The sequence below is a fragment of the Saccharomyces eubayanus genome, chromosome XI (genome assembly GCF_001298625.1).
Source record: "Saccharomyces eubayanus strain FM1318 chromosome XI, whole genome shotgun sequence".
Lineage (NCBI taxonomy): Eukaryota > Fungi > Ascomycota > Saccharomycetes > Saccharomycetales > Saccharomycetaceae > Saccharomyces > Saccharomyces eubayanus.
Window position 1 is genome coordinate 555,629 of NC_030970.1, and position 22,816 is coordinate 578,444.

The 22,816-nt window shown below is 39.1% G+C and overlaps 12 protein-coding genes and 1 non-coding gene across 13 annotated transcripts; 8 read left to right on the plus strand and 5 right to left on the minus strand.

Moving 5' to 3' along the window:
• Positions 1-24: 24 nt before the first annotated feature.
• DI49_3440 (uncharacterized protein) lies at positions 25-1,083 on the plus strand (the record flags this gene model as incomplete). Its single annotated transcript, XM_018366508.1, has 1 exon — positions 25-1,083. The coding sequence occupies one exon, from the start codon at positions 25-27 to the stop codon at positions 1,081-1,083; it is 1,059 nt and encodes a 352-aa protein (XP_018221100.1).
• Positions 1,084-1,408: 325 nt separating this feature from the next.
• On the minus strand, positions 1,409-2,440 carry DRE2 (electron carrier DRE2; the record flags this gene model as incomplete). The annotated part of the gene is made up of 1 exon (XM_018366509.1): positions 1,409-2,440. The coding sequence occupies one exon, from the start codon at positions 2,438-2,440 to the stop codon at positions 1,409-1,411; it is 1,032 nt and encodes a 343-aa protein (XP_018221101.1).
• A 446-nt stretch (positions 2,441-2,886) lies between these two features.
• Positions 2,887-4,578, minus strand: SIS2 (phosphopantothenoylcysteine decarboxylase complex subunit SIS2; the record flags this gene model as incomplete). The annotated part of the gene is made up of 1 exon (XM_018366510.1): positions 2,887-4,578. One exon carries the CDS (start codon positions 4,576-4,578, stop codon positions 2,887-2,889), a length of 1,692 nt encoding a protein of 563 aa, XP_018221102.1.
• A 1,019-nt stretch (positions 4,579-5,597) lies between these two features.
• Positions 5,598-5,692, plus strand: DI49_3443. The gene is made up of 2 exons: positions 5,598-5,635; positions 5,656-5,692. It is a non-coding gene; the product is annotated as a tRNA-Lys (tRNA).
• A 137-nt stretch (positions 5,693-5,829) lies between these two features.
• Positions 5,830-6,297, plus strand: AIM29 (Aim29p; the record flags this gene model as incomplete). The annotated part of the gene is made up of 1 exon (XM_018366511.1): positions 5,830-6,297. One exon carries the CDS (start codon positions 5,830-5,832, stop codon positions 6,295-6,297), a length of 468 nt encoding a protein of 155 aa, XP_018221103.1.
• Positions 6,298-6,421: 124 nt separating this feature from the next.
• DI49_3445 (uncharacterized protein) lies at positions 6,422-7,342 on the minus strand (the record flags this gene model as incomplete). The annotated part of the gene is made up of 1 exon (XM_018366512.1): positions 6,422-7,342. The coding sequence occupies one exon, from the start codon at positions 7,340-7,342 to the stop codon at positions 6,422-6,424; it is 921 nt and encodes a 306-aa protein (XP_018221104.1).
• Positions 7,343-8,753: 1,411 nt separating this feature from the next.
• ECM4 (S-glutathionyl-(chloro)hydroquinone reductase) lies at positions 8,754-9,857 on the plus strand (the record flags this gene model as incomplete). Its single annotated transcript, XM_018366513.1, has 1 exon — positions 8,754-9,857. The coding sequence occupies one exon, from the start codon at positions 8,754-8,756 to the stop codon at positions 9,855-9,857; it is 1,104 nt and encodes a 367-aa protein (XP_018221105.1).
• Positions 9,858-10,130: 273 nt separating this feature from the next.
• Positions 10,131-11,210, plus strand: MSA2 (Msa2p; the record flags this gene model as incomplete). The annotated part of the gene is made up of 1 exon (XM_018366514.1): positions 10,131-11,210. One exon carries the CDS (start codon positions 10,131-10,133, stop codon positions 11,208-11,210), a length of 1,080 nt encoding a protein of 359 aa, XP_018221106.1.
• A 229-nt stretch (positions 11,211-11,439) lies between these two features.
• Positions 11,440-13,185, plus strand: VPS501 (sorting nexin family protein; the record flags this gene model as incomplete). The annotated part of the gene is made up of 1 exon (XM_018366515.1): positions 11,440-13,185. The coding sequence occupies one exon, from the start codon at positions 11,440-11,442 to the stop codon at positions 13,183-13,185; it is 1,746 nt and encodes a 581-aa protein (XP_018221107.1).
• An 81-nt stretch (positions 13,186-13,266) lies between these two features.
• Positions 13,267-15,783, minus strand: TRZ1 (tRNase Z; the record flags this gene model as incomplete). Its single annotated transcript, XM_018366516.1, has 1 exon — positions 13,267-15,783. The coding sequence occupies one exon, from the start codon at positions 15,781-15,783 to the stop codon at positions 13,267-13,269; it is 2,517 nt and encodes an 838-aa protein (XP_018221108.1).
• A 1,098-nt stretch (positions 15,784-16,881) lies between these two features.
• Positions 16,882-17,844, plus strand: MTD1 (methylenetetrahydrofolate dehydrogenase (NAD(+)); the record flags this gene model as incomplete). The annotated part of the gene is made up of 1 exon (XM_018366517.1): positions 16,882-17,844. One exon carries the CDS (start codon positions 16,882-16,884, stop codon positions 17,842-17,844), a length of 963 nt encoding a protein of 320 aa, XP_018221109.1.
• A 102-nt stretch (positions 17,845-17,946) lies between these two features.
• Positions 17,947-18,987, minus strand: RPF2 (rRNA-binding ribosome biosynthesis protein RPF2; the record flags this gene model as incomplete). Its single annotated transcript, XM_018366518.1, has 1 exon — positions 17,947-18,987. The coding sequence occupies one exon, from the start codon at positions 18,985-18,987 to the stop codon at positions 17,947-17,949; it is 1,041 nt and encodes a 346-aa protein (XP_018221110.1).
• A 285-nt stretch (positions 18,988-19,272) lies between these two features.
• On the plus strand, positions 19,273-22,746 carry NUP133 (Nup133p; the record flags this gene model as incomplete). Its single annotated transcript, XM_018366519.1, has 1 exon — positions 19,273-22,746. One exon carries the CDS (start codon positions 19,273-19,275, stop codon positions 22,744-22,746), a length of 3,474 nt encoding a protein of 1,157 aa, XP_018221111.1.
• Between the last annotated feature and the right edge of the window lie 70 nt (positions 22,747-22,816).

Here is a 22,816-nt window from a genome sequence, read left to right on the forward strand (position 1 = left end):
AACCAAGAAAGCAAAGAAACAAAGATGATAAGCAAACGGCTCTTTCAAACCAGTGCTAAAAAAATTGCCTTTGCTTTTGATATAGATGGCGTTTTACTTAGGGGCAAGAAACCTATTCCGGGCGCTAGTGACACATTGAAACTACTGAACCAGAACAAGATCCCATATATATTATTAACTAATGGTGGTGGGCATTCTGAAAAAGCACGTACAGAGTTTATCTCAAGCCAACTGGACGTTGATATATCACCTTTGCAAATTATCCAAAGTCATACTCCATACAAGACCCTTGTTAATAAATACTCAAGGATTTTAGCTGTTGGTACACCTTCCGTAAGAAAGGTCGCAGAAGGCTATGGGTTCCAAGATACTGTTCATCAGACTGATATTGTCAGATATAATAGGGACATAGCGCCGTTTAGCGGACTTTCTGACGAACAATTGCTGGAGTATTCACGAGAGATTCCGGATTTGACTACTAAGAAATTCGATGCCGTGTTAGTGTTTAATGACCCTCATGATTGGGCAGCTGATCTACAGATTATTTTAGACGCAATCAACAGTAAAAATGGGATGTTGAATACTTTGAGAAGTGAGAAAAGTGGCAAACCTTCCATCCCTATCTACTTCTCAAATCAGGATTTACTATGGGCCAATCCTTATAAATTGAATAGATTTGGTCAAGGTGCCTTCCGTTTGTTGGTTAGAAAACTATACTCCGAGTTAAACGGTGAACCCTTGCAAGATTTCACTTTGGGTAAACCTACAAAACTGACTTATGATTTTGCGCATCATGTCCTTATTGACTGGGAAAAGAGACTGAGTGGAACGATAGCTCAATCTATTGAACAGAAATTACCACTATTAGGCACCAAGCCTTCAGTTTCTCCATTTCACTCAGTGTTCATGGTCGGTGATAACCCTGCAAGTGATATTATTGGTGCTCAAAATTACGGCTGGAACAGTTGTTTGGTGAAGACAGGTGTTTACAAGGAGGGCGATGATTTAAAGGAATGTAAACCTACAATGATTGTAGACAACGTATTCGATGCAGTGACCAGAACACTGGAAAAGTACGCATGAAATCCCGTTATGCCACTATTATGCGTTCTTGTTTCCTGTAAGTATACATTGTTCTGATAGATTTTATTGATAGAGTAAAACTGAATTTACAAAACGTATGCGATATACATAATTAAGTTAAATAATTTTTTTGCGGAAATTGACACCACCACATAATAAATACGTATTTTTCGACTTAAGAAGAAAAAAATACTATCAACTTTTCCAAAAAAGACAATAACCTACCAAGGCCAGTTGACCAATGCATCCTAATGGGCAGGAAAAGCATATTTTCCCCCAGGGTAGTAACCCGACGTCGCCTCTCGGCAATTCCTGGATTTGGCCTTTACAAATCATCGGAGATGCTGTCCAAGTTGATAGGTTGGCCAGGCTTGAAAGCAGGCAGACCTAAATAAGGACACCCGCTGCATCTAAAGGCGTCGCCTAGAGAGCAAGAGCCACAGCCACCAACCTTCTTCCCATCGATAGTGAAATCGATCTCAGTCAACTCATCTTCAGTGAACTTGACAACTTTATCCTGTTGAGATCTTATGTCATTTATTTCTTGTTCTTCTTGTTCCTTCATACCGCAAGTACAATCCTTACAAGCTTTCTTCTTTTTAGTCTTGGATTTGCCGCATGTAATCATGGTAATCATGGGTTTGCTAGAGTCATCCTCATCAATTAAGTCTTCTTCTTCGATGGAGTCATTATCGATATCAACTTGGTCAAAATATTGAGCTTTAGAAGAGTCACTAGATATTTCATCGTCATCGCTATCCTCAATTAGGTCATCTTCGACCTTAAAGACTTTTGGTTCATCAGCTATTTTGAAAAAGGGCACTTTAGCGTCGTCTGCTTTCTTGAATGCGGGTAGCTTGGTATCCCCTGCCTTTTTGAATGAAGGTAACTTATGACTTGAAGATTCAGCTTTCTTGAAAGTTGGCAATTTGGTATTACCAGCTTGCTTTCTATCCTTCAACGGTATGGAGACTGTTTGGTTCAGATTGGAAACGTCCTTCTTAACCCAACGGTAATCTGGCTTGGTAACTATTTCAAAGCCATTAATTAGTGCATCCACTTTATAAGCGTCACTTAAGCCCATCAGTGAGCCATTTAATTTCAATGAGTCAGCTAGAACAGAGATGAGTTTCTTGGGGAAAATGATGCCGTTGGGAGCTTCGGGCGTCAAATATTGAATAGTTTCATATTTGTTATTCTCCAACTTTACAGATCCATCATTTAGTTTATTAATTAAAAACTGGTCTTCAAATTTGATTCCTTTGGACGCAGTTTGAGTCTTGATATTCTCCACCAGCTCCGGTGTTGTGGTGACGGCTGGATGTATTAGAAGTAGGCCTGTTTTGAATTCCGACATCGATGATTTCGTTTTTATGGGCGATATACTGGAATGTGATGCAATGGATAGGTTTTGATTGATATATGTTTTGATATATGATGAAAAATGAATGATTACTAATCATTTCAATTTTCAGTGTTTTACGCTTTTTTTTTTCTTTTTCCACAACCTTCCGGATAATATCGGACTTACTCCGGTACCGGGACTCGTCAAATAGTCCGCATAGGAAATAGAGACTATATCAGCATATAAATGAATTAATTAATTAATGAATAAATAGCTGTTTATATGAAAAGATTTACGTACTTGCTATACGGCCCTTACATACTTGCTGCAAGGAGAAGGGAAAAATCATGACATTGTGTGTATATGCTGAGTTGGTTTTCCTAATGAATGTTTTTCCTGGAAGATACAAAACACAAAAGATGTAGATGTGAATGTACTTGCAATTCTCCAACTATTTATTAATGCTTATCTGCTAAAACTGGAGTTTCTACCTCGTCTTCGTCTTCTTCTTCTTCATCGTCGTCGTCGTCGTCGTCGTCGTCGTCGTCATCATCATCGTCGTCGTCGTCGTCATCATCATCTTCATCATTGTTCTTTTCGTTCTTATTGTCTTCAGTCTCTTCTTCTTCTTCCTCTTCATCGTCTTCATCTTCGTCATCTTCTTCGTTATCCTTTGGATATCCTCCCAATTTCATAACAATCTTGTTAACAATTTCGTTCCAATCCATCATACCACCAAGTCCAATATCGCCATTTATATCCATAACTTTTTCAGAGGGCTTGAAAACAGTAACCCAAGACATTTCCTCCTTTATTGTTTGCAACTGTTTTTTCGTCATCATAGAATTAAAGGTACTACTTACCATGGAAGGCGCCAAAAGAATTGGGAAACTTGGATTCCAAGCTCTGATGACACTTGTTAGAAGATTGTCGCAAAGCCCCAGAGCAATCTTCGATAAGGTGTTCGCGGTTAACGGAGCTACTACTAGTATGTCCGCCCAACGGCGTAACTCTATATGAAGTACGGGGTCAGTCCGCTGTTTCCATGCATCCCATTCATCTTGATCTATCCAAAGTTGAATGTGTGGGGGAAGCTCTACGACTTRAGCCATGTTACATTGACCAGGTGTTGGCGTTGGCGTTACTGGAGTTGTTGGAATAGATTCGTACTGTGAAAGCTTATTTAGTTTCTCTGAAGATTTGATGATTTTCTTAGTATATCTTTGTTCAAAAAACTGTGTTGCGGACTGCGTTAAAATCACTTGAATGCTTATCTTATCACGACCGTAAATTTCTTCTAATTTTTTTATCATTGGTTTGATCTTAAATACGGATAATGAACCTGTGGCACCAAAGAGTACGTGCAATTTCCCATCGTCTTGAGGCAACCTGGGGTCTAGGTTCTTGGAATTTTCTCTCTTGGGAATAATGGAAGGAATGACTGATTGCTTTACTGGAGTATCTTCAGGGGTAGATCGTGCATGAGTTTGCATCGAAATGTTACTTATTGAATCTTCGTTTGAAACTGTGGTATGAGTGGGGGTTATAGCGGTAACTTCATCGCTTTCCTTGTTTATCGGCGTCGACGAGGCGGCGATTTTGTCAGGCTTAATAGGGTCGAGTATACTAATAGTACTATCCAGCTTAGGTGTAGGATCTTTCATTTCGTTGACAAGCGGGGAACCAGGTACCTGTACTGTTCTCGGAGTGGCACTGCTGTTCGGTATAGCTGCGGTGCTGCCGACGACGGAGGCCGGAGTGGATACCGAGCCGTTGTTTGGAGTTTTAGCCTTTTCTGATTCAATTTTTAGTTGAGTCAGGCTGTCCTGCTTTTGTTGTTGTTTCAGATCACTGAAAGTTACAGCGGGAACCCTTTTCAAACCAGGTTCCGGAGTATTACTTACCACAGCACCTGAAGTTCCTATGGCGTTCATGATGGATTTTGTAGTAGTTGCGGTAGCATTCGACAACGTAGGGCTCACAGACTGTCTTCCCGAGACGGGAGAGTTAACTATCGAGTCCTTCCCTTTAATATATTCGTGGTCAAGCACAATTTCCTTCTGTCCACGGGAAAATCTTGGGCACTCTATAGGTTGGTTGCTTGCATGATCCGGGTCGTGCTTCCCATTAGTAGAAGCGATGGCGGTCATTGCTTCTGCTATTAAGATCTTTGGACTATAATTATTCCTTGCCTGATATTTTCTTTATTTGTTCGGAAATGAACAGCAACAACACAACAGCAAGGGACCAGGTTTGAAAATGAACTTTCCAAATGTAACTGAACGGCGGTATTTGGTGGAGAAAGGGAGGGAGGGAATGTTTCAAGAGCGTTCTTGACTTCTTCTCCTCTTAGATCGCCTCCCCAGAAAAGAATCGATGCCATTTTTGCAAGAGAAAAAGTTGCGTGGGTCACTATTCACGAGTAAATACGGTGAACTAATAATTAATCAAGACTACAACGACTCATAATCAGCGCAATACAGACAAATAATATAAGTTTCGGCAATTATATAGCCATTAGTAAACCACCTACGGTATAGGGGAATGGGGGGGTACGTATTTGTGTGTACTGGCGGAACAAAGAAGGGCTGTAAGAAGATATGCTTTTCACAAGACGATTTTCTTAATACACCATCAGTTTATTAAGCCTGTGAACTCAATCATGTTATGCAAATGATAAAACAACACAGTATAGTCGAATCAGTTGCGTGTTGCATTCGCTACCTTTTTCAAGCTGGCCCGCACTCCGGAATGCATTCGGTGTTGCTTCTGTGAGGGAGATCCTCACCGCATGTTGGAATAAGAACACAATCATCGTCCATCTATTACTGGTATATTAGATTGGAGAGCTTATCTATATTGTTATGTTTAGAAAAATGGGACCCGAAAACGTGTCGCCATGGACATCACCACCACTCCATTCGGCGGTGATATCCGACTTCCTGCGTATTCTTAGACCCGAAGTGCTCAGGGAAGCCTGCTCTTAGCAATCCTTAGAGGTTGGAAAACCCCGGGCCCGGCTGTGCTAGTTGTACTCTGGAAAACAAGCAGCAGGGTTTAAAACTAGATGGTCCTAATGCTAAAATATATAGAACTTGCTAGCTGCTTGGCGAACTCTTAATCTGGTCGTGTAGTAGCGTAACTATCTTCACAAGTCTCGAAGAACTCATCCTTGTTAGCTCAGTTGGTAGAGCGTTCGGCTTTTAAGCAATTTGCTTAGGCAAGGATACCGAAATGTCAGGGGTTCGAGCCCCCTATGAGGAGTTCTTTCTTTTTTTTTGCTTTTTCCGAGTATTCTTAAAACTCGAACAAGATTCCACTATTGAAAAGAAGAGAAAATGACAGAGCTGTGCGTAACCTGAGCCCCAACTATTTCCTGAAGAAGCTGATTATACTATTTCATGGAACCGAATAAGCGTTTGAAAATGACAACAACCTATAAAGACTACGACATGGAGGAGCCATTAACCTCAAATGCCAGGCCGCTAAAGAATTCTGTGATTACAATTAGAATAATAAAATCGTTCCCATATAGAAATGTTAAAAACATAGTGCTGCATGATTACGATCTTGCAGAGAAAACCGCGAGGGATCTGTTCAATGATGTTTTAAACAAAATCCAGAATGAAGGTTCATTAAGACCCTTCCGTAATGTTGCATATGACACTCTAAAAATATATACTCATGCACACGGTTCCAAGACGGTTAATCTTGTTATTAACTTCGACCACGACGACGACTGGATTTTAGACTTGGAAGACGACAAGAAGAAACTATTCAAATATGGGATTGAGAATGAAACCGAGCTGTCATTGTTCAACAAGGATGATTACCTCAGGTTTAAGGAAAATCCAGAAGAAAAATGGTGAGGTGTATGATTTCATAAATTTCATTAAAAATAAATGCTGTGAATATATATTTGTGTGTGTATGTGTATATATATGATTAATTAAACATCAAATGCGTGTATAATGCAGGGGAGAGCGCAGCTCTTTAGAAAACAACTTGGTTTTTATAGAAAATGTCATCATCTTCCATGGCGCCGAATGAATAGTTGTCGAATTCAGAATATGTTTTCTTTATTCTTTCATCGGTGCGGGGGGTTTGTTGGTGGTGGTGGCGGTGGTGACGATGATGGTGACGGCGATGATGACGAGGACGTTGTACATCGTTTATATTGACAAGGGACTCGTGAATTGCGCCTTTAGAATCAATGTCTCTTCTCATCACAGCTTCGTTGAACTTCAATTTCCTGGGGAGGCGTTCTTTTTCTTCTAGTTCAAAGTCTTCTACATCTTCATTTATTGAAGAGGCCTTAGTACATGTAGAATGTTGATCGAAAATAGATGATGTGTGAGAGTCCACAGATGATGCGCATGAGATATCTTCGAACTGTCCTAGAACATCGTTGTTGTCTGGTGTGTTGAACTGGTTGATTTCCTCCTCGAATATAATTTCTGGATTTTTTTTCAATGCGGATTTTAAATTCTTTGGTTGCTTCTGTCCACTCGGTTGCTGTGTAGGCCACATTTTGTCTTCAACGTTATTTATGTTAGTCAAATCCGGACCATACAGCACGGTTACGTCGGTTTCCTTGTTCCAGTTGATAGAGAGCGGGTCTGACTTGGAGTTTTGCAAACCGTAATGGTTTATAGACCAACGCCTCCATAGACAGTGGTGTAGTCTGACGAGGTACATATTGTAATCCAGCGAGTCTTCGGAGGAACAGCTCGGGAGTCGAAGTAATTTGTGCTTACGCATTTTCAACAGTAGTGTCCAAGAGGCCGGCATTTCCAAACTCGCATCACTAAACTCATGATGGAAGTAGTCAATAGCTGGCTTGTTGTAATTGGTCATGTTATCCAGTAACATTAAATTCTGGTACGATATTATTGTATCGTCTAAACTAGTCATTATATATATATGTGTGCGTGTGTGCGTGTGTGTGTGTTTGGTGCCTGAATAAGCAAGCAAAAATAGGAAACAAGAAGGTTAAACTAAAATTTGGGGAGACATTTTTTTTTAACGGGGAACTATTGCTCACCTATATATATGTATATATAATTATATCCTATCTGTAGAACGGCAGAGATATGTTTATTTAGCAGCATCCGTCCTAAGTAAAGCAAGAGAAAGAGAGAAAGAAAAATYATTATTGTCCCCAGATTTTTTTTTTCTTTTGCGGGTGGAAAAGACCAAATCTTACTCTGCCCCGCGGGGATTTCTTAGTCGGATACCGTTACGGAAACGAGTAGAAAAAAACCGAAGAACATATTTTTCCGACTGCGTGCAAGCTTTAGTGGGACCGGAAAAATGCACAAAAAGCAAAACACCCCACCCCGAGGACCCCCGTCTTGCCCCTCTCGCTCTTCACTGGCCCCCGCCTTTGGTTTTTCCGTCCAGGCTTATTTAGTGCAAAGCGCTCGGAAAAACTCGAAAAAGCATATAACAAACAGAGCGGGGCAGTTTTTTTTGTTTTTTTTTTTTGCTCTTCCCGGACAACTCGGGGGAAGGTCGTTCCAGATGCGTTATCGTTTTGAGTGACTATCGACAGGAGTCGTTAATCATTACTACTTGGCAGGATAGAAGAGAAGAGATATGAGCTGGAGGCCCGCTACGTCATGTTGAAGAGCAGTGGCTAAAGATAAGTCGTATAGGGCTATCGCGAAACGTTGTGCCTACATGTGTGCTTTACGGCATTTTTTTGCCTTGTCGTTTCACAAACATTGGTGTCCTTTACCTCTGTTGTACGGCTTCGTCGAAAAAGCTTATCGTGATATCATGAATACAGTTTTCTGGAAGTATACTGACTCCTCTGACCTGTCAAGGATATTTTGGGTTAACACGTCTCGGATAGAAACTGGCAGGATCCGATTAGCGCCGTATCATTGGTGCGCCATTCTTGCTAGGGCTTGAAGGCAAGAAAGCAAGAGATAAAGTGAGTACTTTATTAATATATACTTCGCAAATTTTTTTTGTGTTTTTACTTTTAGTTTTGGAACCTTGAAATTGTGTATCGCAAGGCAAAGTAATTAAAAAATTAATGCGTCAGACGCATGATTGAAGCTGGGCTTGCCACCTCTCATTCCTCTTGTTAGCGCTTTCAAAAGCGTGTATATCCGTTTTCTTATTTACGTACGGATAGATATTCGAATATCCGTTACTCATGTATTAGTCAGCTCTTGAAATTCCATATATCGCCGACCCCTATTTTGTTCCTCTTGACATTCAACCCCCTCAGCCTTTTCTTGTATAAAAGGAACTAGATACTGTTATCACTATTTCTTCTGGGAACTTGCTTAAGGATTGCTCAGCACAGCAAGAAATGTCGAAACAGTGGGCGAGTAGTAACAACGGAGCTTTCAAGAGACAAGTGTCGTCTTTTAGAGAGACAATCTCCAAGCAGCATCCGATTTATAAGCCTGCAAAGGGCAGATACTGGCTGTATGTCTCATTGGCCTGCCCATGGGCGCACAGAACGCTGATCACAAGAGCTTTGAAGGGGTTGACTTCTGTTATAGGATGTAGTGTGGTCCACTGGCATCTGGACGAGAAGGGGTGGAGGTTCCTTGACATGGGAAAGCAATTGGGAGATGAGAATGATTTCCTAGAGCATTGGCACGATGCCGCTGGCGGAATCAAGACTGCTAAAGACGACACTAGCACGAGTTTCGCCAGCATCAAGAACGATAGTCAAAGATTCATGGTCGACGCCACCAATGAACCTCACTACGGTTACCAAAGAATCAGTGATCTATATTACAAGAGCGACCCTCAATACTCGGCAAGATTCACCGTCCCTGTCCTGTGGGACCTGGAGACTCAAACCATCGTCAACAATGAAAGTAGTGATATCATCCGGATATTGAACTCTAGTGCGTTTGACGAATTCGTCGATGAAAAGTACAAGAAGGTGGATCTTGTTCCTGAACATCTCAAACCCGAAATCGATGCGTTTAATTCCTGGGTCTACGACAACATCAACAATGGTGTATACAAGACTGGGTTCGCAGAAAAGGCCAAAGTTTACGAAAGTGAAGTCACTAACGTGTTTGAACATCTGRACAAAGTGGAGAAGATTTTAAGTGAGAAGTACGTGGATTTGAAGGCTAAAAATGGCGGTGTAGATGGCAAGCAAAATATCTTCGCCGTGGGAGACCAATTGACAGAAGCCGACATCAGGCTGTATACTACTATCATAAGATTCGACCCTGTTTATGTTCAGCATTTCAAATGCAATTTCACTACAATCAGAGATGGATACCCGTTCACTCATCTATGGTTGAGAAACTTGTACTGGAACAACGATGCCTTTAGGTACACTACGGATTTCGATCATATCAAGCTGCATTATACGCGTTCCCACACAAGAATCAACCCCTTAGGAATCACACCTTTGGGCCCCAAGCCAGACATTCTACCTTTATAGTTAGCCGCATTTATGTAACGAGCTAGCTAGCTCTCTTTGTAATTTTGAGAACTCTCTTTTTCTATACTCAATTGGGTAATTGACGCGAAACGCGTTAAAGTGCAAAAAAGAAGCCTGAAATTATATTTAACGCAGTGAAGTATTTTCACGCTTGGTTTCTTAAGTACAGCTATATTCTTCTTCGGATTAACTGATTGCTAGTTTCTGTCACTCCTTTGGCGTTTTGAGTCTTGCAAAGAATTCTAACAAGAAAACAAGTTTTCAAACCATCCAATGGTATTTACAACACCACAACCACAACAGAGATTCAACTCCACTCCTCAATCTAAGCATAGTCTTATCTTCTCACCAGCTAGAGCTCCCTCCATGCAAACACCTTCTTCGTTGAACCACCATTCACCTTCTGTTGCGGGTTCATCATCTTCAATGAAGGGTCACGATCGCTCTTCAAGCTTTGGTAAGTTTTCTTTATCTATCGGACAAAACGGTAAAGCAGCAATCCTGGGACCTATAAATATCGTATCCACTGATAAGTCACATATAGAAAAAACTGTGACAAAAAGCACTTCCAATCCTTCCGATCGTGTCGAAAAGACTCGCATTCTGTGTCTATTAAAAAAAATGAGAAACAAGAGTGGTAACGTCAATAAGAAATATAGCAAAATACCATTTAAAGCCATGACAAGTCTACAGCCAGTGCCCACCACGTATTCGCCAACCGCTTCAAACATTACAAAAATATCTCCTAAAAAATCTAGCTCTCCAAGAACTCCAAACGCTAACTCAAATCTGAACTTAAACTTCACCTCTTTTCAAATCAAAACAGGGTTTACCCCCAACATTGATGGTATTTTACTTGAAAACTTCACATCTCCTAATGCAGCATCAGATTCACACAACAGTACATCCAACAACAACTTGAACAACAATACTAGTAATAATAACAATAGCCAATTGCTTTTCAGTTTACCACTTCAATCCTCACCAAGACAATTTAGATCTCCTGCAAGATTGATAGACCCTCTTCCCATATCGGACTGGAATACCAATCTCTTGATGTCGCCACCTAGGACAACCAACTTCGAATCTACGAATGGTCATTTTAATACAACTTTCTCTCAAGCGTCGATGTTGAGAAGACCTTCACTACCGCACATAGATGAAGTAATCCCTCAGGACTCGAACTACCCAGATAGATCTGATTATCTATCCGTGGATCAAAACACAAGCGATCACAATGGCACATTCTCAGAACATTCTTATAATAATATGATGAAATCTTCAATGATTTCACTGCCTATGGAGAAAGACGATGCTACCATGGCTTTGAGGAAACTCGTCACCAGAGAGTAAATTGCCCTACTCTCTGATATACTTTATTTAAAATCTTCCCATTATATATTCAGAAACCTAAGAACTTTTATCTAAATTAATAATATAATCATCTACCAGTACTTTCTTCTATTTTTTGTTTTTCCATTTAGACTAATTGATATTGCGACTGTTCAAGAAAAAATAATACAATAGAAAGAATATAGGGAAAAGAAAACCAAAATCGGAGACCTGCAAAACACAGGTATACATGGAGAAGGAAAAGGCATCCCATGCGAGCCCCAGTATTGGAGTCAACGAATTTGTCGTCCAAGGGGAAATATCTATAGATGATTCCGAAAGATCGGTCAAGAGTGATAGCATCAGCATAAGTCAGGATGAAGATGACAAGACAGACACTCAAGATAATACTAGCATACTGTCCGCAAAACCACTCTCACAAACAGATTTAGCAATTGACGATACGCTATTAGGTAAAAACCCAAAATATGAGAAACTCTTCACTGAAAAGAGGAAACGTCGAAGACCACCCACCACAAGCAGCAGAAACTCAATGAACTCGGAGGACAGCGAACAAAAGAATCACATGGGTGGAAAACTTTACCACATTAAAATCTTACTAGGCTCGGATCTAAACTCGCTAAGGGATTCGTTATGGATAATAAAGGTTTCTACAGAACAGAACATCGAAAAAACTATAGCAAGAAGTTTTGCTGATTTCTACTGGTTGTACCACCAATTACAAAACAATCATTGGGGAAGAGTTATCCCTCCACCAACTAGGTCCAATATCCTTGTGGAGAAGGATGAGTTTGCCATAAACCATCTTTTCATGATACGTAATAATGAAAAGTATGATCCAATTTTCAACTTCAGGCCGGAATATATCATATCATTACAATTGATGAGGATGATAAAGCACATATTCAACGATAATGTCTTACGTTTGGATTCTAACTTTATAGATTTTCTCAATTGGGATGATGCTATTCCTGCAGATTCACAGATGATTGTTGATGATAGCATCCTTAAGGGTGATAAAGTACTAACAGCATCGTCTCAATTCCGCGAACTAAAAGAGTTTCAAAAGCAATCAAAAAGAACCGAATCAATGACAAATTCCCACGCTTCCATCATACCAATGACAGCGCTCACTGAAGTTTATATAAGCCCTACGAAATTATTCTCTAGAAAAGATTATCAACGACTTTTCCAACCTCAAAGTACCGACAACAATGTCAGTAACAATGACCCATTGATTCAAGAGTGGATTCCCAAGAGTAAGTCTTTATTCACCAGCTTATCATTTGGGTCAAGTACGCCCGCATACCAAGAAACATCCGCTGGAATCCAAGCGTGTCATGACTGGATAACTTTATGCAAGGAGCAGTGGAGACAGTTACTGTACCATGTGTTAGAATACATCGTGGATGAAACAGTAAAGGAAAATTCTGTAATAAATGAATTCACTGATTGTCTTAAGCAGATGTCCTCGGAAGAAGTCATTAGAGCAAACTCTGAATTATTTTCAAATTTTTCCGCACTAAATGAATCCTTTCTGCAAAATTTTAAACGTGCTTCACAGCAAGATATTTTGAGACTTGTAATATTGTTCGATGAAAATGTAAGATTTTGCGAATCGTTTGAATCTATCTTAAATCAAAGATTGAAATTAGGTAGAATTCTAAACATTATCGAAACGGATCTAGAAAAAAAAAAAAGTTATCTTGACAAGTTATCTCATAATAATGACAAGGACCCTAAAGTCCGTATAGCAGAAGACGAATTCCGTATTGTATCAAAAAGGTACAGCCATGTCAAGCAAAACTGGGATGAAATCATGGAAAAAATTATAAATGAACGAAAATTCTTTGAGGAGAGACAAGCTATCGAGATTGACAATTGCTTCAAATCAATAAAGGATTCAAACACGGATGAGAAAAGGAAGTACTTGCAATTATGGAAGGATTTTAAATTGAACGAAAAAAGAGATTAATGAATATTTTACATAATTATTTACATAAATGCGAAACATAGTAATGAAGCAGCGATTGACCGCGCCAGACGATTTCAATCATTAGCTTTTCTTTTGTTTCTTTGGTGTAATGTCTACATCTTCAATGTCTTCAGATCCTGCAGATTCATCTTCTTGCTCCTTTTCTTCAGCAAATGCCTTGTTTAACAACGGAAAAACGGTCTGCTGTTCACCAATTTTTTCATAATCAACAATCATACTATCAAAGGCAAAACAAAATTCTTTTGCCTTTACCTCAATATTATTGTCTAGTTGGGGCAACTTGGGATATCTTTGGGAAAAATGCGTCAAAATCAACTTCCTAGCATTCATTTCGTTAGAAACACCAATGGCCTCATTGATGGTACAATGTCTCTTTTTTATAGCATCTTCCATCAATTGATTTTCTAGTGTGGCTTCGTGAATCAATAAATCAGAATTATAACCAATTGCAGAAGAAAATTCCTTAATATTCGGTCTTGTATCGCCTGAATACGAAACTTTGAATGTATCGTGTTTATTTAATTCGTTCATCTGAAATGTTATTGAATTCGAATATGCCCAATCGCAATGAATTGCTCTGCATGTCTGGAAATATGATATCGATAAATCCTCATACATTTGGTTAATTAGGTTGATATCCCTGTATGAAGAATTTGTGTCCAAGTCTAGTTTTTTTCTCTCTTCCTGACCACTGTTTTCTTGTATAAGCTCGTTGAAGTCTTTCAACGGAACAGACTGTGTTTGCATTCTAACAAACGAATCATTAATAAAATGTTCACAGCTGATATATTTGATTTTATCCAAAATATCTTTATTTTCCAAAACCAGCCACTCATTAACAAATTTGTTGTATTGCCATGGAGTTACCACATATATAAAACTCGTTTCATCATCCTTGTTATACTTGTACCACTCATTTAAAATACTGATTATCCCCAGATGATGGTCTGCATGCAAATGACTTAAATAAATCATCTTCAAATCCTGGAAGATTGATTTAACCGCCAGTTGCGAAAACATTCTATGCATGGTTCCCAAGGTGTTCTCACCCGCGTCCAACAAAATATTCCTATTTACGATATCGCCATTGGAATATGTATATGGTAGTTTAACCAATGTGGATACAACATTTCTATATTTGGATGGTAGTGCGCTTCCAGTTCCTAATGTAATAATCTCAACATGCTTTTTCTTTTCTGTTGTGTTATTGAAGTTATTCACATGCAGCTGATCGTTGATAACTGTGTCGATATCAGCTAGGGGGAAACCTAAGGGTTGTATATGGTCCTCAAAAATCTGCTTCCACGATAAAGCTGGTACGCTACCGTTTATTTCGCATTTCATGGGTTCTTCGCTTCTATGAAATGGTTCTAAAGTCACTGTTTTATTTTGTGCAAAAATATGAATATTATCCTTTTCTATGACCGTTCTCAAGGGTGTTTCTTGGGATTCGCACAGGGAAGTTCCCTTAGCGAGTGGCTTGTTAAAAGTTTCGTAAAAATCCTTGGAAAACACACGGTCTGTTCTTGGTAAATTGTAGTTGTTGACTTGTAACGCCTTCAACTTTAATGTGGTTAAAGCAGAGCCAAAAAATGATATTGTATTTGGGGAAATCTTATTATGAGAAATCATATGATTAACTTTACCATAATTGCTTTTCTCGAAAAGATCGATGAATTTGAATAGATCGTCATTGATAGTGACTGAGTCACCAAGGAAGTAGTAAACAACACCAAGCTCAGCACAATCATATTCTTTAAATTTTTCTACAAACGCGCTTAAATATTGGTCATCTGGAATATCCAAGATCAACACTTTGGCAAAGTGACGTTCCTTCTCCAAAACTTGTTCAGGAGTCACCACTGTACCATCATCTAAAGTAATCGCTTGACCTTTGGTCAACTTTGCAAATAAAGGCCCTCTCGGAACACCTAATTTAACAGCCTCATCGAGTTTGAATTTACCTCTAACAGGATTGAAACTGATTTCGTAATTTGTAGCGACTTCCACTTTTGCGTCCAGATCAGGCAATTCCACGTTTAAATGCGGATCACTCGAAGGATCATATCTGTCGGTGGGTGCATGCTTAGGGAACATCTTGGAGACTATAGAACTTAAAACGCCTTTTTGGAAACTGTTGAAAACTTCATCCGTGCCGTTCCCCCCGTTTTTCAAAACGTTAAAGGATTTGACCCTTATTATGTTGTCTTTGAAGACTTCCTTATCCTTCATAATATGATCGCTCAAATCTATACCAAATCTAAATACAAAGTACCTCCAAGTGGACACTATGTAGTTCAGAATGTCATTCCCGTAGTGCAAAACCAGATCGCTTTTGCCCTGGTCGGCAATGGTCAAGATCATTCCAGGCAATCCACCGATATCCGACCAGTTTAGTTCGCCAGTGAGGAAAATGTCCTTTAATTTTGAAATTCTGATCTTGTTTTCGGTTAAACTTCTCTGCGAACCTTCGCTGATTTTACCAAAGAAGTACTTGTCACCATGTGCAGACTGCAATAGCAGCAAGGGATGCTTCGTATCCGAAGTGGGATGAGTAACAGGTAAAAATGTGAACATCGTTGAAAATCTTCCGCGACTCGCCTCTGGACGTTTGGATCTCTTAATTTGAGGCTTTCGGGGTCCCTTCCTGTACGGTTTATATCCTCTGACCAAGTGAGAAAATGCAGATCGGAAGACTTTAATGTATGAATACTTGTTAAGTAATATATTCGACAGCTTGTGCGATATAATAATGGGGTAGATTCTTCTACCGTCTCTTTTTATGCTTACTCGGGCACTCTCAAGAACAAAGGAAACCAAAAAAACAATGCCTGGATCAAGTCAGCAGAGAATAGCATAAAATAGAACTAAAAAGGGCCCAATATGAGATACTGGCTGCTAAATTTACCTTGCCTTAACGTGTGCTAAAGGTATGCGATGCCCAAAATTTTTTTCAATTCGGGTAAGCCCCGCTCGAGACGGCCTTTGACACTAGGCTGCTGCTATAGTACTATAAGAGGGAGGGAGAGAAAGAGAGAGAAAGGCGACATCTCGTTTGAGAATCGGAAATACATCATACGTTATGCAGCCATTGCCACCACTTCTTTGCCGTGGACCATAGAATGCTTGCAGCAACAAAAGGGTTCTGTTGAGCTGACAGCTTTCAAGCTTCCTATTTTCCGATTTTTCAACACGACCGTGTGTACAGAAGCAACATTTTTATGCCAAATTAGAAAATTCAGGAACAGTGGTAATCCTCAGTGTAATACCAGTATATACCTTATTATCCATTGATCCGAGACACTCTTGCACGCGCCCTAACATTTTTCTTACAGCCCTAAAGGGCATTCTTAAATCCGAACATCAAGCCCTTGCATTAATTACCAGACCTATGACTCTTTATGGCGGAGTCAGCCCGAATCAAAATCAACCCTAATATTGTGTCATAAACTGATAAATGGATACTACAACGTTGTTACTGTTTATTACTGTCTTTTATAACATATTGACTCAGTGAAATAAAAAAAAAAACTCAAATAGGCGAAGTATTTAACCTCGCAGTCAGTTGTATCTTGTCTAAGTGTAGTATTCTCTTGTCTAGTAGGCCTTCCACGCCGACAAAGCATAACAATAGCAACTCTTCCAACGCAAACAATATTATAAATCTATAAAAAAATGTCGAAACCTGGTCGTACTATTTTAGCAAGCAAAATTGCTGAAACGTTTAATACTGAGATTGTCAATAACGTGGTGGAATACAAGAAAACACATAATGACGAGGGCCCACTGCTTGTAGGGTTCCTTGCCAATAACGATCCCGCAGCTAGAATGTATGCTACATGGACGCAAAAGACCAGCGAATCGATGGGGTTCCGCTACGATCTAAGGGTGATCGAGGACAAGGATTTCTTGGAAGAAGCTATAATACAAGCGAATAGTGACGATTCTGTCAACGGTATCATGGTGTATTTCCCTGTTTTCGGTAATGCTCAAGACCAATATTTGCAGCAGGTGGTCTGCAAGGAAAAGGACGTAGAGGGGCTAAATCATGTTTACTATCAAAATCTGTATCACAACGTCAGATATCTGGACAAAGAAAACCGCTTAAAATCCATTCTGCCTTGCACCCCACTAGCCATTGTCAAGATATTGGAATTTTTAAAGATTTACAACAATTTGCTACCTGAGGGGAACAGGTTGTACGGGAAGAAATGCATAGTAATAAATAGATCTGAAATTGTCGGCAGACCATTGGCGGCTCTTTTGGCTAACGATGGTGCCACAGTGTACTCGGTGGACGTCAACAACATTCAAAAATTCACCCGTGGTGAACGTTTGAAACTAAACAAACATCATGTGGAGGACCTGGGAGAATTTTCTCAAGATCTATTAAAGGAATGCGCTCTTGACGCCGACGTTGTCATCACAGGTGTCCCTAGCGAGAACTACAAATTCCCCACCGAATACATCAAAGATGGCGCCGTATGCATCAACTTCGCATCCACCAAGAACTTTAGTGACGACGTCAAGGAAAAGGCTTCTCTTTACGTTCCCATGACCGGTAAGGTCACCATCGCTATGTTGCTGAGAAACATGTTGCGTTTGGTAAAAAACGTAGAGTTGTCAAACGAAAAATAAGAACTGCAATTACGACAAGCACAAATAGAATGGAATACCTCTTATATACATATAGAATTTTTTTTCTCTTAGATTATTAATAATATACAAAGTTTATGAGACCTATTTCTTCTGTCTTTTAGTAGATGGTTCAATGTCGGTGGCACTGACGAATTCCTCTTCGTATTCTTGTCCCTCCTCGGAATACGACGCTTCATCTTCGTAGTCCTCGTCCACATCGCCGTCGCGTTCTTCTGCTTTTGCGCTTTGGTCGAATTTGGGTTTTAAACCCTTCATCTTCCTTGTTTGTAGTTGACCCAAGTCTTGTTTACCCATGTGGATTCTACCCAGCTTGTCACCCATGATATCCATGTCCACGTTCTTCTTGGCTCTCATCTCTAATTGTCTAGCTTTCTTGTGAGCTTCAATGACCATGTCTTGAGTTGGAGTATGGATTCTGCCGATTTTGAAGTCCAAACGAGGTCCAATCTCCACCAATTCAATACGTGGCAATCTCTTACCACCTTGGTCGCTCTTATAACTTTTTAATTTGTAAACACGGAATAGAACGTTTGGTAATGGCTCACCGTCTTGGAAGTCACCTTGAATGGTCATGGAAATGACATGTTGTAAACCCGCAACATCTTGCAAGTCAGTAGTTTCGCCTCTAAAGAAATCCATAAACAAAGATTTAACCTGCTTATAAACGGGATGTGTATCAAATGCAGCACCTTGGAATGTAAACATTGGCTTTAACCCTACAGTATATGTCAACTTCTTGAAATCAGAGAGCAACTTGAAGTTATCTACGACCATCAATTCAATCATGTCGTATACTTTGTAGCCGAACATACGTACAAATGTCATATTGTTCTTACGTTTTTTGGAACTTGTCATCAAAACCATCAATGAACAGTCATTCTTTTCACTGAAAAACTCCAACGGCGTCATGTCTTCAAATGGATGAACATCATTCTTACGGGTGAATCTCTTCATATCTGGCTTCTTCAAGGCACTCAAATCTACCATGATATCATGCAGGTTCTTATTGCAAGTTTGGCCTGGAACGAAAAGCGCCTGCTTGACATTCTCTACCAACTTGGCTTCTCTCTTTACCAGAGCTCTCTTGGCTCTGGCGTTCTTAGGCTTCACGGTTCTAATCATTTCTGTAACTACTTTCGTATAAATCTCGTCCTGCAAACTTTTCTGGTTCAACTCATCGATTAATCTCTAGGTATTGTTATAGCATACTAATAATATATGAAAAAATTCGATCCTTAGCTCATCGCAAAAAAAGAAAAATTTTCAATCCGTCGAACACGATCAGCCTTGGAATTTAAAAATCAAAAGAGCTAAATAAATCAAACATACACTATTAGACAATAGGGTCTGGAGAAGCCCGAGTATAACACTGCATCCAACCGCAGTGAAGTGCATCAGAATAGTGGTATGAACCAAGAGAGAGTACACCTACGCTTGAGGAAAGAACTCAGCGCACCCATTGCGGTCGTTGAGAATGAATCCCTAGCGCAATTATCATACGAGGAAGAAAGCCAGGCTTCTCTTATGGATATTTCCATGGAGCAGCAACAATTGAGACTACACTCGCATTTTGATAATTCCAAGGTCTTTACCGAAAATAACAGATATGTCGTCAAAACTCTTCAGTCGCAATACAACAGCGGGTTTAGCGAGGATGACGAATTGAATGGATATATCGATATGCAAATTGGGTACGGGCTAGTCAACGACAACAAGAAAGTCTACATCTGGAACATTCATTCTACTCAAAAGGACACACCGTACATTACCGTGCCATTTCTTTCGGGTGATAATGATGAAACAGCAATTGTGCCAAGGTGCATATTAACATGCCCAGCAACGATGGACGAATCTCCGTTAGCACTGAAACCTAATGACCAGGACGAAACCGGTGGGATCATTATTATTAAGGGCAATAAGGCGATTTATTATGAAGATATCAATTCTATAAACAACTTGAGCTTCAAGCTATCTCAAAAATTCTCTCACGAATTAGAACTTCCTATCAACTCCTCGGATGGGGAGAAATGTGACTTGATCTTAAACTGCGAACCTGCCGGTATAGTCCTTACCACAAACATGGGCAGGATTTTTTTCATAACCATTAGAAATTCAGTTGGGAAACCTCAATTGAAATTGACTAAGCAATTGAATAAACCTTTCAATTTAGGAATTTGGTCTAAAATTTTCAACACGAACAGTTCAGTTGTTTCATTACACAATGGTCCCATCTTAGGTAAGGGAACAAGATTGGTCTATGTTACTACTAGCAACGGAAGCTTCCAATCATGGCAACTATCTGCCACCAATTCTCACCCGACCAAATTGATTGATGTTAGTATTTTCGATGCTATTTTGGAGTCCCTACAAGACTTGTACCCATTTGCTCACGGCACGCTGAAAATATGGAGTTCCCACCCATTACAAGATGAAAATTCACATCTATTCCTGTCATCCATTTACGACGGTTCTAATAATGAAACATACTATATTCTCTCTACGATTATCTTCGATTCTACCTCAAACAGTTTTACTATCTTTTCTACTTATAGGCTTAACACGTTTATGGACTCGATCAACGACACAAACTTTAAACCCAAAATATTCATACCGCAAACGGAAAATACCGATGATTCTAATGAAGTTACATCCATTTTGGTAATGTTTCCCAACGCTGTTGTTATTACTCAGGTTAATTCAAAATTGGATTCTAGTTACTCTTTAAGAAGAAAATGGGAAGACATTGTTAGTCTTAGAAGCGACATCGAGATTATTGGCTCTGGCTATGACTCGAGTTCTTTATACATTTTGACCAAGCAAATGGGTGTGCTACAGATCTTGGTGAAGGAAAATGAGAAAAAAGATTCAAAACCAGAGATTGGATTTGTCAAATCCCATGTTGACCAAGCCGTCTATTTTTCCAAAATCAATCTGAATCCAATTGATTTTAATTTGCCCTCCGAAATTTCATTGGATCAAGAATCCATTGAACACGATTTAAAACTAACAAGTGACGAAATTTTCCATTCCAATGGGAAGTACATTCCACCAATGTTAAACACTTTAGAGCAGCACCTTTCTGTTCGCAAAGAATTTTTCCAAAATTTCTTAACTTTTGTTACTAAAAACTTTAACTATAAGATATCCCCAGAACTTAAATTGGATTTGATTGAGAAATTCGAGATTTTAAATTGTTGTATCAAATTCAATTCCATCGTAAGACAATCTGATGAATTAAACGAAATATGGGAAAAAGTGATATCAAAGTATAATCTAACTCACAACGAAAGTTTAACAACTGAAATAATCGTCATAAATCGCCCCGATAAATTTCCCGTAATTCTAAAACTCTTTTTGAATCACGTTATCTTTGTTTTGTTTCCATCACATAATCTAAATTTCAAATTAAGCATCAACGAATTAATCAATTCCTGCTTTTACAGTGGCATACTCGAAGAAGGTGAAAAAGCTTTAAGATATGATCTTCTAGAACTAGATCCAATGGAAGTTGATACATCAAAGCTACCATGGTTCGTAAACTTCGATTATTTGAATTGTATCAACCAATCCTTTTTTGACTTTACATTTTCATGTGAAGAAGCAGGAAACTTGGCCGTTTATAGTGAAAATTTGTTAGAGACAGCCAAAATCTTATACTACCAATTTAACCAATTTAAAATTTGGATGAATACGCAACCTATTGGATCTGTAAGCGCAAATGCAAACTTCACAAAAATCAACAATCTTTACGATGAAAATCATTTGGATTGGAATCATGTGCTTTGTAAAGCAAACCTAAAAGAACAGTCTATTCAAATAACAGAATTCTACCAAGATTTGCCTGGATTAGTCCAGACATTACAAACTTTAAACCAGGATGATCCGACGATTATGTCTCTATATGAAACGTTTTTCAATGAATTTCCAGAGGCCTTTAGTTTTACTCTATTTGAAAATTTAATTAAACACAAAAAATTGAACGACTTGATGTTTAGATTCCCACAACAACACGATGATTTGGTGAAGTTTTTTCATCAATCAGGTCCGAAGTACGGTCATGTGGCGTGGATCCAACAAGTTTTAGATGGATCATATGATGATGCATTGAATACTTTGAAAAATATCACTGTCGATGATTCGCAAAAGGGAGAGAATTTGAATGAATGTGAATTACACTTGAACGTTGCAAAATTAAGTTCGTTATTGGTCGAAGAAAGTAACCTGGATATCAATAGCTTGAGAAATATTCAATATAACCTAGATGCAATTGATGCCGAAAAAAAACTTTCAAGCCTATTGAAGAAGGGCGAAGTTCAGATATTTAAGAAGTTCGAAACTAGCGTTTTCAATGACGTTTTCAACATACTAGTGGAAGAACTTAAATCAACAAGAATAGTTAGTCTGTCGGAACTTATTGAACTATATTCTATGTTCGATGATGAAGATAGTTTATTTATTCCATTAAGACTACTTTCTGTCGACGGAGACTTATTAAACTTTGAAATCAGAAAGTTTCTAAATTCCTTGGTTTGGAGAAGAATCATCTTGCTGGATAATTATAAAGGAGAGAATAAACTTCTTCAGCACATAGTCATGCGTGTGTTTGATGAAGAATTGTTCAAAGGCAATGAATTCCCCTTGCCCAGTGTGGATCTCCTGTGCGATAAATCGTTAGTGACCCCAGAGTATATAAACGAAACGTACGGTAAATTTTCCGTTAATCTAGACTCCATACGCGAAGGAATATATGAAGAGATATCTGAACTAGAATCGTTGAATTCGGATAACTCACTGGAGATCAAACTACGCTCAACTATTGGGTCTGTAGCAAAGGAAAAAAAGTACACAATCAATTACGAATCTAACACCGTAGAATACTAATTTTTATAATACACTTCTACATATATACTAAATTTATTGGGAAATAATATGCACGTAAATATACTTTACT